General features: G+C 39.5%; 1 protein-coding gene across 1 annotated transcript; it reads left to right on the plus strand.

Moving 5' to 3' along the window:
• Positions 1–41: 41 nt before the first annotated feature.
• LOC139468351 (BTB/POZ domain-containing protein KCTD5-like) lies at positions 42–13,478 on the plus strand. Its single transcript, XM_071250262.1, has 6 exons — positions 42–409; positions 3,693–3,801; positions 5,482–5,573; positions 6,350–6,445; positions 7,117–7,242; positions 8,140–13,478. The coding sequence occupies exons 1-6, from the start codon at positions 203–205 to the stop codon at positions 8,167–8,169; spliced, it is 660 nt and encodes a 219-aa protein (XP_071106363.1). The 5' UTR covers positions 42–202; the 3' UTR covers positions 8,170–13,478.
• The last annotated feature ends 1,930 nt before the right edge of the window (positions 13,479–15,408 follow it).

Raw genomic sequence — 15,408 nt, forward strand, 5'->3', positions numbered from 1 at the left:
TTATGACACAACGTGAGATCTCGAGGAACGAGATTTGAGAATCGTAGAGTATGGCGTCCACATAATGGAAATAGGACGTAAAAATGTTACTATTTTGAATAGGAAAAGGATTAGACAGATAGATTAGTAGTTGTAGGAAGGGCATTGGGTACCTTTTTATATCGGGGTTAATTAAAGTAGGGGGGTTTAAATCACAAGCACCATGTCGACTGAAACTATGGAAACAAATCATAGTGCTGTCAACTCAATTTCCAGGCAAGACAGCAAAACAAGGAAGGCCGAGTGGGTGAGGTTAAATGTCGGAGGCACCATATTTATGACCACAAGAACGACTCTCTGCAGAGATCCTAAATCATTCCTCTATAGATTGGTGCAGGAAGACCCCGACCTTGGTTTGAACACGGACAAGGTGAGTCAGTTGACCAGAGGGACCAAATTTAGGCCTCAGATCTATTTTTGATCAGTTTGGTTTTACTTGGCTCGTGCATCTGGCTAGTGTCTAAGTCAATGTCTACTTTGCAACTTTATCATGCATTTTTGTGGCGAGTGATCTCTCTCTCGAGGTTAATGTGTACATTGTCCATCCCAAGTGAAAACAACTTGCTGAGCACTACTCTCCAATATAACCCATCGCCAATATTGCTGTTTTTAAGCATGGAAGATGAAGACACGAAGCATGCAAATGCACTTGATATTCTTGTTTATTTTATTTTTTTCATTTTTTCAGTTGCATTTATTCTTCTCACAAAAAAAAAGAAGCCTAGTGACCAGGATGAAGTAGTTTCCTGGCAAATGTTTTGGCTGCAAAAACTCTCATGGATTTCCACCTTCACTCACAACTCTTCGTCAGTAGGTCTAATCATAATGATTCAAATGCCGACTCACCCTCATGGCGTCATTAGTCATGCCGATGCCTCCCTAGTTCCTTCCTTTGATCCATGTTATCTTTACAGTGTTCCAACTCCGACCTTTCTGTGACAAAATCACCCAAACCGTCATTCATGTGTACTCATGAATTAAACGTCTGATGCTTGGGGCCGTACTGGCTCCTTCCTTACCACTTAGTACCGTGTAGATTACGGAATGGGACAAGTGTTGCCAAATGACATCAGGATCACTCGTGAGTGTCGGTAGACTAAAGTCACGAGACACAGTGCCTATCCTTAACCTTCGAAAGTCTCCTTCACCTATTCAACACTTCCCGTTCAGTTCCGTAACATCTTCATGACGAGGTAAATTTGCACTAAGTTTAATAGTGGGGACGTATATTTCAATCTGTAACAGTCTGAAGGTCGCAAGTTCGCATCCATCATATATTCTCACAAAACCTGTTTGCATGTCTTTGAGATACGTGTCCTACAGCAAAGATCGTCCTCAGAAGAAGTTGTTGTACTGCATTCTAAAGGTGCTCCTCTCTCTTAGTATCGCTCTTCGCACTCTGCCTTTGTTCCCATCTCATGGTTTTGAATAAAGCCTCTCAAGGCGAAAAGCTCCTTCTTGTGTTATGGTCGTCTGGAGTGTCCCTCAAACCTTACTGGTGTGGTGGCAGTGCTATGGATAGGTTCTCACATCTGACATTCATTTGGATCATGCTAAACATTCGAAATATCACCATCGCTTCACAGCAGTCAGTCAGTCACTATTGCTTTTACTGGTTAGCACAAGTTACACCCACATCATGGCTAACACTACAAGAGCACCTAAACAGTGGTGTTTAACATTTGAAAATTGGTGTCAAAATCTTTTATACACATTATCACTGGATCGGAACTTTGTGGACGGGTGCCACATGGCCCCCCAAAACTGCCCTTGACCCTTTGGGGGGATTTACCAATGATAATGAGGAGGTAGACGCTATGTTGCAACGAACAGCTCTTCATAAGGTCAGTGCACCAGAATTTATGTTCAGACATGTAGCTGACTATTGCCCTATGATTTCAAGGAACACCCTGATTTGCCAAAACCATTCAAGCAAAGTTCTTGTACTGAAGACTTTGGCTTCTATTAAACCAGAAGTTTCGCAGGCTCCATCATCTCTCTTAGATGAGATACATACAGGGGATGATGTGAACGTTATGAGGGTTGCATCATCTTTAGTCGGCCACCTAAGATCTTCGTTCACCAACAGACACTTATAAGCCTTCTCTCAACACCCAAACAAGGTGTGCCCTCCGTGCAGTCAAGCTGGATGCTCAGAAGTACATCACTTTTTCAGTACCGGTACATCATTTGTACATGCCCACACCTACCATAACATGACAGGAAGTATATGACAAAGGTTCGGCAAATATCCCACATTTTGGAGATAGAAGACAATGACGAGGAGGTAGAGAATGCTCTTATTGTTGACTCCCCAACATTACCTACTTCTAACAATGTCTCAGCCCTGGAAGTTGTTGGAGAGACCTTCATGGCATTTACAGGTGATGGCAAGGAATTTTTATTCAAAGGCTTGGGGTGAAAGACACTCTTGTCAAGTTAGTCCAGTTGCTATCCTACCTGACAGCAGTGCGGCAGCCCTTGATCCTACAACTTAATTTCCACAAATTTCAACTGTTGTTCATAAGGGCGCAAATTACTCCAGCCTGATTCCATACCTCCACCTTTGGTAACAGCCATTTTCAAGTCGCTTCTTGAACATGTTGAAGAGTGTGACACTGTTTTTGAGCCACATTTTTCAGGGTTATTGTAGAAATTCAGGTCCATTCCAAGCAGTTGGGAATATGGGTCCTGTACTACCGCCACAGCACAAAGGACATGTCCCTACAATAGTCTAGAGACAGGTTTGTAGAACTAAAGATAAAGTCCAACGAACTTGAAGATCTGGGTGTCATGATGTACTCACTCATTGTGTTAGGCAGAATAATCACATAGACATGAAAACAGTCTCATGAAGGTCTTCTGTTATGTTTTCATGACCTTATGCTACAGTCAGTCTATGTGCACTGATTAAGTTTTGGTTCTCACTCTTCCCATAATGTTACCATATTTTCTTATGCATTATAGACAATATTGTGCAAGTTTTGTTGAAAACGGTGGTTAGTGTATGCCATCACCAATATGTCCCATCTTAATCAGCAAGCACAAGGCCGTCTTTCTTATTTACTTTCTGCCAATGGACTTTGAGAAAAGAAAAGAGGAAGTTTACACCAATATTGTTGACTAGTTATGTGTGAGCAAGGGTCATAGAGATAGCTCCCATACCAATGCTCTCTGCACTCTGCCATTGTTCCCCCCTCGTGGTTTTGAATAAAGTCTGTCGAAACGAAAAGCCTCTCCATTTTGTGTCCCTCAGACCTTACTGGTGCATGATAAGTTCTCTCTCCAAATACTTGGCATGCAGTCTTACTGTTAGTAAGCCAGGAAGAATCTCTTGACCAGCTTCCACTAAGCAAAAGCAAAAGTAAGCATGGTAAGGCTAGCCTACATTTATCATTGTGGGGGCGTCGGGTAGCCTAGTGGTTAAAGTGTTCACTCATCACGCCGAAGACGGGTTCGTTTCCTGACATGGGTACAATGTGTGAAGCCCATTTCTGGTGTCCCCACCGTAATATTGCTGGAATATTGCTAAAAGCGGCTTAAAACCATACTCGCTCAATTACTCTTTATCATTGTGACAGCTAGCATGTGTGGCTAAACATGCTAAAAAAAATTCTTGTGTTAATATCTTATGTAGTAATATTGTGTTTCAGGATGAAGAAGGAGCCTACCTCATTGATAGAGATCCCACCTACTTTGGCCCAGTTCTCAATTACTTGAGACATGGGAAACTTGTCATAAATAAGGATCTTGCAGAAGAAGGTAAGCATCACCATGGCATGAGTTAGATCATCTCACTGTTAAGGAAAATATTATGACCTATTGGGCTGGGATGAGTAACTTGTGTCAGGTGGGTCCCGAGTACTAGGACTACCCGAGCAATGGTTAGTCATGGGATATATAGTCTAATGACAAGAACAATAAAACTCCATGGTTACACTACAAGCCTCTAATATTCTTATTTCTTTCTGACTACCCACATTTCTTCTTATTTCATATGTTTGAGTAAAGATAAAAATTCAGTTAACTTCAGTGTATGCATAATCAGATCGGTCTATGCATGGATCTCGATAGTTTTTGCCAGTGCTCCTGTGAAACAGTTCCTAGTCGCACATTTTGTACCCAACTCTTGAGACATACAGCTGGTACCCAGGTAGGGTCAGGTGATAGGAGTTTGTGTATAGTAGTCATGGTAGTGGGATGATACACTGATGCATCAGTGGATCACAATATTTTACTTCTCAGTACAAGTATTGATCACAGTCGCACAATAAGTAAAAAATGTTGATTCTTACCTTAAGTTAAACATTTGCATTTGTAACTAATTAGAAGTGAAAATATGCAGTGAAAACATATTTTCATTCATTGTGCCAACCGTTAGCGATACACAGTATTTGGCCATTTTGACTTTGAAAAAGATGGCTTGTGCACCACAGTTAAGAGCACATACGAGTATCAGGATACGCATCAGATCACATAGTTGGTGTAGCGTCCCAGCCCTAGTCGGGTATCGGGCGTAGAAAATTTGGACTCCCAGCCTTAATGACCTGTATTAATCATGTGAGGATAAAGCATACATTGGGATTGTAATGTAAACCTCAACATGTTCAAAGGGAGGGACATGGATGTGGAAGACTAAAGTGAAAATGTATCCCTTACCTTAAAAAGGAAGGTCCTCAACAAAGTAATATCCTCCTTATTATGTTTGTAGAAAACTATGCTATAGAAAACTAAGGGAGTTCTGTTCAACATGTTCAAAGTATCAAATATTGTGCATGTTCCACATCATATATGGCATCATGCCTGCATCCTAATTAATTTACCAAGGGGAGATCTGAATCATTCTTTTTAATGCAACAATAGGTCCCTAGTACCAATGCTGTTACTGTTACTTTTCATGCTGCATCATATTAATATGAAAACCTGTCCTTCAGTTTACATTAAAAGTTAAAACGGGTCAGAATAGGTCTTCAGCAACACATGCTTGCCGAAAAAGGTGACTACGCTTGATGTAAGAAGCAACAAACAGTATTGGGTGGTCGGGCTTGCTGACTTGGTTGGTACACTTCATCATATCCCAATTGCATGGATAGATGCTCATGATGTCAATCACTGGACTGTCTGGTCCAGACTTGAGTATTTACAGACCACCGCCATATAGCTGGAATATTGCTGAGTGTGGCATTAAACAACAAACAAACAAATATTACGTAGAAACTTTTTTGTAAATATTTTGCTTAGAGTTTTAGACACTAGCAAGTATATACCATTAGTTATCTTGAATTTGTTTTTAGTCAGTGTATTTGATTGAATGTCAAAACACCAAATGTTGATTAAGCTGTTGTGGTAAACCAACCTTAATTGTCTCAAAAACCGATGCTCTACACCTGGGAGTTGACAAGTGGAAGAGAATGCTTCATGGAAACGTGTGTCTATTTTCAGGTGTTTTGGAGGAAGCTGAGTTTTACAACATCACCGATTTGATAAAGCTGGCCAAGGATAAGATCAGAGAACGAGATGCCAAACAAAACCAGGTAAGTGTCTTACTTTCCTTATCTCCAGACTTTTATTTGATGTTGCGACGGTCGTCACAATGGCCTATAACAACTGATACGAAAAGTGGCTGAAACGTTTTGAGCCTAACTACACAGGGTGCTTACAGGCTGCATTTGAACCAAATACACGACCAGGTAGCACAGTTTTGCAGGCATCAAAATGACTAGGTATTGTCTGTTGATGAGTCTGGTAGTGATCAAGTATCTCCATCTGAAAGAGATGACTCCAACAGTCTTCCAAGCAGACATGGTGTCAACTTTAGGGGAAGATGCTCCTTCCTTTACCACTGTTAAGTGGTGGATGGTAGAGTTTAAGAGGAAGAGAGAGTCTTGAAGATAATCAGGAAGACCTTAAACTGACACCTCAAAGTAAACTCTTGATAAAGAAATGCTGTGTTATGGATGGTCGACAACTCACCACACGTAAAATAGCCAATACAGAAGGGGGTAGCTCGAGTAGCCTAGTGGTTAAAAGCATTCACTTGTCACGCTGAAGACCCGACTTTGATCTTGACATGGGTACATTTATAAACTGCTCGCCACATAACTGGTGTCCATATCTGTTTAGGATTGGCTCCTAAAATATTCATGTTAGAAGCCGCTTGGCTACTTAACCAAAGAACGAACTTAGAGAGCTTATTGTCAGTTACTTGTTTATTTGATGATGAATTGTTTGTTTCCATTAGAACTTGTTGAATAGATGAACAAGGTTTCCATGCAACAATCAAGACTTTCTTTATTACCATGTTTTCCAGACATATATGAAGAATGTATATAGAGTGCTACAGTGTTCTGAGGAGGAGCTCACACAGATGGTGTCCACAATGTCTGATGGCTGGAAGTTTGAACAGGTAATTTGGATGGCAGTTAGCACTTTAGTTTGTTATCTGTAGTGTAGGGAGTGGTGATGGTGAAACCAGTCAAATTATGGGACCATATATGACCATAGATTAGCCGATATCATAGATAACTTGGTCCTTAAATCTATATCAAAATGTTCTGTGCGGTAGATAAGCTGGACCTCCAACCTAAAACTACATCTCGTCATGATCTGTCATCGGAAATAGAATATTAACAAATCCGTAATGAATATACGCAAGTTAATCATATCGTTACGCCATCAATAATGAAAAGTGTTCATTTTATATGGGGACTCACGTTTGTAATCTACTGAATCTATCTTATTAATAGTAGTCAAACTTTCAGTCAATAATATTTACATTAATTTCGATGAAATCGTGTGTCCCTCCGGTACCCTATGCTTGCCTTATTCAATTAGGTCTGCTTTACCAACTCACCGTTATTTACAGCAATCACAATCATATTATCGCAATTGACGCCTTAAAATGGTATACATTTACTCACTAAGACTATTTAAGTTTACTTAACAAATTTCCTGCTGCAAATTTATTTTTTCTTAAATTTACTTCTTTCATATTGGCTGTCATCAGCTAATGGATAAGGTCACAGAATGCTTGTGGTTTTATTTGAGTTAGTAACTTTGTTATATCTTCTTTTCAAGCTGATCAACATAGGATCCCAGTACAACTACGGGTCAGAAGATCATGCAGAGTTTCTATGCGTGGTCTCCAAAGAATGTCCGAACATTGTCAATGGTCATGAGAGTGAGTCGACAGATCGTGCCAAGGTGGGTCTTGATCATCTTCCCATTCAGGCATTGTTTGGAATATAAATTTTAAACAAGTCAAAGTTTACAGTGCTGAAGGAAATGTTTGCACGTTATGAAACTGAATATTTGGATCCTGTGTTTATGATGATTTTTATTTGCCAGAGAAATGAGATATGTTGTGTTTCGGAGACGATTATCTATAATTAAATATGATGGAAATTCATGTTCCATGTCACCAGCTTAGCCAACATTACCAACAGTGGCTTTTCAGCCAAGTTGCTGCAATTTACTGTCCAGAGTTGCGTCCCTTTGGCACACCAGAAACGTGTGGTCGTGGGTTGAATCCTGGTTTGCATCAATTACGTTTCTAGGTTTGTCAGCTACGTACGCATACTTGAGGGTTTTCTAACAAAGTGGTAAACAAAAGACCTGCATCACTTCAGGCTTTCCTCCAGCATCAAGCTGAGACGTTGTGATGTAACTGGAACACTTTTCAAAGCAGCATTAAACCCAATTCACTCACTCATTCATATTAACCAGAATTTGTTTAGGTGTGTAAGTTTGCACCTTTCAACTGGTGTACAAACAACATAAAGGCAACTATGCTTGTCGTAAGAGGTGACTAATGGGATCGATGGTCAGACTCGCCGACCTGGTTGATGCACGTCATCGTATCCCAACTGCGTGGATCGATGCTCATGATGTTGATCACTGGATTGTCTGGTCTAGACTTGATTATTTACAGACCGCAGTCATACAGCTGGTATATTGCTCAGTGCGACGTTAAACAACAAACAAGCAAAACGAAACAAACAACATAAACACTTGTCTTTATCTGGACACTCATAAACTCCTACAATTTAACACCATCATTATGACAGTACATTAATTTTGTGGTGTTGTCTTGACTTACAGGTGTTGCAGCAGAAAGGCTCAAGGATGTGACTAATTCCAGAGTTTTTGAGAAGCGCGTCAGAGACGAGTTGTTCCAGTTTTGACCTTGCTTATCTGTGGTATGAGAAGATTCTGCCATTTTTCAAACGGACATGAAGCTACCGTAGAATCTCACTCCAGCAAGAAGGAGACATGGTGTGTCTTTGCACAGGAAATACATGTCATTGCTGAATTTTGAACAAGTATTCGGTTTCACATTAATGCTCATTCTCGGTGGAACAATTTTGAACATACTTCAGCTCTTCAGCTCTTCAGCATCTTGCATGCGTCATTCGACAACATTAGCCGTTGCCATGTCAGTTGTGTGTGGTACACTTGTTGCCCTCTTTAGTGCTTCTCAAACTTTTCACCATTATGGATACTGTTACATGTGGTATTATATTTTATAAGAATGCTTTTATCAATACATTAGGGGCCATGATTCCAACTTCCAAGGGAGATAATTTATATTTTGACCATATTTGGAAGCAGAGGATAGCGTTCAGTGGTACATTGCAGTTATTCTGATGGCAAAAATAGTAACTTTGCTTTTGTTTTTAGTAATGTGACAAATTATGTAGTTGACCTCAGTGTTTGTCTGAATCTTTGTGTAACTGTGGTTATTGTGCTGAGTCTGGTATGGCTTCCCTTGTTGTATGATCTAGTGCTGTCCTTTAGCATTTGCCCAAGGCAAGAGCATCCACTAGCCTTTTTATCAAAGTCTTGTTTCCAACCTTGCAGCATCAAGCCCACTTTCCTGTGCTAAATATGATTGGACATGACGATAGTCCAATCAGAGAACGTTTCACAAAATCAACATCCCCATCTGGTACACTTTTGTATGAACGTGATTTACCGCTGCCTGTTTTTGTTGGCACGAATATGTCTTTTTCATCTTTTGAACCCCCCAACAATTGCCTATGTTTTTGTGTCAGGGATGAAATCGCAAATGTTTCTGTTTTCTGATTGACTTGGTCGTCGGCTGTGGTAGTCGCCATCTTTGTAAAGCTATACAAGATTACAACAGCGATCTGATTGGATATCATATTTTCATTACAAGGGGCACAACTCTTGATCTACACGAGGTGGTGCCATGGTCAAGCCAAGAAAAGTGGCTTTGTGGTGCAAGGGTAGAAACTAGGCTTTGATATAAGCTAGTGGACACTCTTGCCTCGGGAAGATGTTCTTTAATGACTGAATGCAGTTTTATTTGTATTTTATCACAATCTGCATTTATTGTAAAATGATGAGTCTGTTTGATGATGTTTTGATGATGTTTACCGTTAGCAAGACATAATTACATCAGAATACTGAACATGATTGTTTTCGTAGAAAACTTTAAGAATCTTATTATTATGTTATCGAAATGTCCTCATTTGATGAACTGAAATATTCTTTGCAATATAGAAAGTTAAAATATTCTGTAATCAAGTGTAATTGTTGTCTAATTGTCTGCTGAGATTATGTGATTGTGAGAGTTCTTTTTGATCAAGTACTAGTCACTTACATACATGTTATTGAAAATGGGTTTGTGCTATTACTAGTAAAGTTGTCATTCACTGGCAGAGCAGCAAGAGTGTTTAGTAAGCTAGCATAGTGATCTCTGTTTGACTGTACTTGCAAGTCATAGAAGAGATTTGAATTTAGTTATGTTTTGGTCTTTTGAATCAGAATTACTTTGCTTGTCATCGTTAAATGCATCTGATTGACTTGACCGATTCAACTAGGGAGTACGATTACCAGTAAATTCAAGAATATGTTATTGCTTGTCCATTCCATATCTGAAAGCACCAGTGCAATTGTTACCTCCTTGTTGAGATGGTTTGACTAGGTCATCTTAAAAAAATATATTGATTTGTCTATATGCTTGGATTTCACAACAGGAAGGTAGGTAGATGGGTAAGATTTGTTTTCTTAGATCAAATTGTACCAATGTTGTTTTGACAAGGGGGCGTAGGTGGTCCTGTTGCCTCGTACTTGGCAATTCGCTGTGCAGAGTTGCATCCCTTTGGCATGCAAGAATCCTATGATCATTGTTTGAATCCAAGAGTTGCCCTGATTATGATTTCTGGTTTGTCTGCACCGTACCGGTGCTCATGGTTTCACGAAATGGTAAGGATGCACATCCTGCATCAATCAGGGCCCTCCACCACATCAACCGATTTTTCCCTGTTCTGTGAGTGTATTATGTCTGCATTTGTACACCTGGTAAGTGTAGAGATGTCCTTGCATCTGAAACAGTGCCCGTTCAGCAAACACAGGGGTTTGAGTTGCTCATGATTCCAGAAAACCCAATCACACAGAAACAGATACTCAGACATGCTCATGAAGATCCGGGGTAGAAGAGGTCTTCGGCAACCCATGCTTGCCGTAAAAAGTGACTGTGCTTATCGTAAGAGGTGACTAACGGGATCGGGTGGTCAGTCTCGCTGACTTGGTTGATGCATGTCATCATATCCCAATTGCATGGATCGATGGTCATGATGTCAATCACTGGCTTGTCTGGTCCCGACAAAATTATTTACAGACCGCAGACATATAGCTGGAATATTGCTGAGTGCGACGTTAAAGAACAAACAAACAAACAAAACAAAAATGCACATAAATGCATTCACTCGGTCAATCTATAATTATCCTTGCAACTCATTCTATTTGATCCTTTAGGCAAAACTGCATGTAGGATTTGCAATGGTATCTATGTGAACATTTGATCATTGACAGTTTACTGATATGTGAACGGACAGTTGATCATACTGATTACTGCCTGTGTTCGAACAGACCAATGAAACTGCCTCTCAACGTACATTAAAGTTTGAAGAGTCATTGCATCTGTTCATGGTTCATTATCAGAAACAAAAACAGTTCATATTAAGTAGGAGCATTTCCTGGTCAACACAGAAAATGTTACAACAGACTAAATCATACTGGCAAATTTATTATTCCTGTGAAACATAGGTAATACTACTGTTTACTTGAGCTGCTTCCCTTTGTTGCATGGGTATTTGTTGGTCAAAATGTCCTTTGAGTATGGGTAGTTTAATGGGTGGCCATCTGGGAAGACCAACGTTAAACTAATGCATTTCAATAATGCATGAATGCTTTCAAGGTTTACATTGCTACCAGTGTGTTAATTTGCAATGGTGCATAGTGCTACCAATGTCTGAAGACTGCAGTCATCACGGCCATGGTATCACCTCCATGATAGATAGTGTACAAGTACTGCTGATTTCACTAATACATATTTCACATCCTCCAACATAAGCCAATATTTGGAACACCATGTAACTAGTCACAACAGGACATGTTCAGGTAGCTAGTAGGCCCAACAGTGAATGAATTACAGTGTCTGAAACCGTGAGGAATGTCCTTATTATTAGCCTAATATTAAAAGGTAGACTTGAGAGATCCCTAGAGGCAATATCGGAGCAGAGCTCACGTACCCCAGGACCCCTATGATTTCAAACACTGAGTTCTCTTGACAAAATCATTCCTAGGTTTTCCTCCTTTTTGAATGGTTTGCATATGGTGTTAGGAACCCTATGGTGATATTTAGTTGCTTAATATTAACAGTATCCTCACTGAAATGAGTATTAATATTTTTCAGTGAAATGTGTGTCATATTTCCTCTAATAAATCCCCTCATATTTATTATTTTCATTCACAGCTTTTCGAGGCATGCTTTTGAGGCTGGTCATTTTTGATGGACCATTGATTATAAGAATGTTTTCTGACCAGAAAAGGTGACATTTTTAGCTATGTAAATTGTTTGTTGGATAATACTATTCAGGTATCATTTCATCTCATGAATTTCACCGAACAGTTAGAAGCCCAGTGTTTTAGTGTTTTAGTCACTAAAACCCATCGTGTAGTCAATACAGTGTTTATGAGAGGAAATATGGATGCTGTTTAAATGCTCCTGAGACTTTTGTTGCTTTTGCATGTGTTGTAGAGATGTGATAAATGACACAAATGTTACAACATCCAAAGTATATGGCAATCATCTTCAGTTTTTAATGAAACAATGAAAAGGGTGCTGAGAATGGTTATTTTTCATGTTTATCAGATGAGAAGTAGAACGTGGATTCTACAGAGAACGTTTAGATAGCAGTGCCAAAATGTGTCAACGATTCACCGTACTTGATATTGAACATCTTTTCTTCACCTTTTGTGAGTGTTACACTAAGTGTTAGGCTTGATAAAAAGAAATAATTGGTTCTCAATCAATTTTAAGAAGTGTCTATTCACAGGGGGAGTTCTTTGAACAGAAATAATATGTCCCTTGTGCAGGGTTGGGTTTGAAAACATGGCAGTGTCTGCGAACCAAGAGTTTTGTTTTTAGCCTTGTCATCACTTCATGTTGAAGGTGTTGTTTATTTATTAAATGTATAAAACAACTTGTAAATTCATCATCATTGATATTACTCTATTTTCTGATATTTCTGTCTATATTTGTGAAAAATTTGTACAATTAATTTTGTAATATCTCCAATACAATTGGTGTATCGACACTGATGAAAACTATTGATTCGTTTGTCATGTGCAATTAAATATCCACTCCTGTGTGACACGAATAAGTATTCGGGAATTAACAAAACATTAATGAATAACAGCACACTATGTGGTTTCTTGTGATGATATCATGAAGCATAACTGTTGTTTTTTTTGTAGTGAATGCATTCTTTGTTTCCGAATATACAAGGAAGTATGATTATTAGCATCAGCATGGACTAAACAAGTCTGTTCACAAGACAAAGCCTGCATATTTAGTGAGCAATTATGTTGAATAACACCTTTTTCTTCATCTGGCAATAATTACATACATTTCTATTATTGTCGCATGTAAGAATAAAAACAGGTTATTTTGCGAGATTCTATTTATTGACTGCGCAGCATTCTCACCAGCCACCTTGCGTGACACCAAGAATATTGCAGGAAGCTGTTTAAAGCACATCTGCTTAGTCTTTATCTTCTCTAGGTTCCTCATTTATACGGTTGTTTGACTATTCTACGTCAGTAATTGTAACATTAGCAGGTCTGATTTATTGGTCTGCATCATGTTGCCAATTCATTCCTCATTTCTCAATGTCATATGATCATTGTTACTTCAAGCGTACATAATAGAAATCAAAATGCCATTTTGTGAGTAAATATTAAATATCATATTTGTATATTTCTCCAGTCATTGTTGATCTTACTTTTGCCATTGATTTCTTGTTGTGTTTTCATTGACATGTGCTTCTTTCAGCCATTGGGCAAGTGTATATGTCACAATATCATTTCAAGTGTCTGTTTTATAGAAAAACTGTACATTTTATGAAGAATAAATTTTTAGAGTAAATCTCAATTTGGTTTTTTCCCCTTGTATTGTTTGGAGGACCCGAACTTTTGCTAACCTTGTTATATATCAAACAATTATCACACAATTGTTTAAATGATCCATTATTATTCAGGAATAGACAGTTGTTTGTCAATTATTTATGACTACACAAAAGCACATTTCAACTAATGTACACCTGAAATTAGACCATTAGAAGATCCATGTTAAAATAGGTTTCAGCATCCTATGTTTGTCATAAGAGGAGACTATGCTTGTTGTAAGAGGTGACTAACAGGATCTGGTGGTCAGGCTCGCTGACTTGGTAGATGCATGTCATCGTATTCCAATTGCATGGATTGATGCTCATGATATCAATCACTGGATTGTCTGGTCTAGACCTGTATTATTTACAGACTGCCGTCCTATAGCTGGAATATTCCCGAGTGTGGCGTTAAACAACCCACAAACTGGCAAACAACACTTGAAATTAATGGTACTAATTTTTCACATGACACTCAAATAGTGAATGATTTAAAAAAAATTCTTAAACATGTTGCCGGTCAGGTTCGAACCTGCTTCCTGCTTACTGTAATTTGAGGACATGTTATAGTGACCTCAGCTACAGTTACACCTGACAAGATGTTGTGAAGTTAACTATTTAAACTATTTTCAAATGTTTGTATTATCTTTGAAAGCTGAGGAAATAACATGATGTTGCATTACATTATGTTACGTTAACAATGTTCATAATAAAGTAATTAGATAACCCTTGAACAAGAAAATCTTAAGAACAGGAGAAGTATACACAAAGAAAAAAGTTAAGCACACCCTAAAATATTTCATTACTGCTTGGTCCCAATATTTGTAACAGTCATGAAAGATATAATTACGGGAAGAATGTTTTCTCAGATGATGTAATCAGTCATGCGTGACGAAATGTCAGGTGCCATGCACAGTATGCCCGTGCAGCATGCTACCTTCGAGTATTTCTAAAAGCAGTATATCCAAACAAAATTGCTATCTTAAGATCGATTTTAAACAATTGATAGTATTCCATGACATTGTGTGACCATGGCACGAAGGCGATTATCAAACGCCACAAGATGGCAATTAATCGGTATGCATAACGCAGGAATGTCTTGTAATACCATTGGTCGGAATTTGGGTTATCATCACACTGTCGTAAGCCGTTTAGTCCAGAAAAAGGTTCAGGCCGGTGATCCGTGACGACCTGTGACGACACATCGCGAAGACAGGGACCTTCTTCGTCTCATACGCCGAAAACCCTTTTTAACAAGTACTCGTCTCAAACAGCTGTGGTTGCCCAATCGTCGTTTCAGCACCAGAACCGCCAGGAGCCGACTGAAAGCAGCAGGACTGAGGGCTTGACGAATCATAAAGCGTCCCTTGAGAGATCAACACACAGCTGCTCGTTTAGCATGGTGTATTGCGCGACAGAACTGGAATCTGAAAACTTGGAGACGGATCCATTGGTCAGACGAACGTCGCTTTCTGCTCCACGTCACTGATGGAAGAACGAGAGTTTGGAGGCACTGGAACACGGCCTACACCCCCAGGAACATTAAACCGACTGTTGCATACGGCGGCGGCTCGGTAATGGTTTTGGGGTGTATCTCTCATGATTGCAGGTTGGATTTGGTCACCATAAGGGGCAACTTAACAGGGGCTCAGTACATTCGGGACGTTTTGAGGCCAGTCGTCATTCCTCATTTTGACAACCACCCTCTTGCTACTCGACCTCAGTACAGGGATGACAATGCCAGGCCTCATCGTTCGCATGCGGTCGTGGATTACCATGAGGGCCAATGCAATAACGACTCTACCCTGGCAAGCAATGAGCCCAGATTTGAACCCCCTTGAACACGTTTGGGATATTCTTGGGCGGCCCATACAGGCGCGAGACCCTCCTGTGC

This window comes from Haliotis cracherodii, unplaced genomic scaffold, assembly GCF_022045235.1.
Source record: "Haliotis cracherodii isolate W230 unplaced genomic scaffold, xgHalCrac1.p SCAF_2, whole genome shotgun sequence".
Taxonomy (NCBI): Eukaryota; Metazoa; Mollusca; class Gastropoda; order Lepetellida; family Haliotidae; genus Haliotis; species Haliotis cracherodii.

Excerpts from the sequence above, each read along its gene's own strand:
- LOC139468351 (XM_071250262.1), top strand. The coding sequence starts at position 203 with ATGTCGACTGAAACTATGGAAACAAATCATAGTGCTGTCAACTCAATT. Across the intron at positions 410-3,692 it reads TTGGTTTGAACACGGACAAG|GATGAAGAAGGAGCCTACCT; the intron begins GTGAGTCAGTTG and ends ATTGTGTTTCAG. Across the intron at positions 5,574-6,349 it reads GAGATGCCAAACAAAACCAG|ACATATATGAAGAATGTATA; the intron begins GTAAGTGTCTTA and ends CATGTTTTCCAG.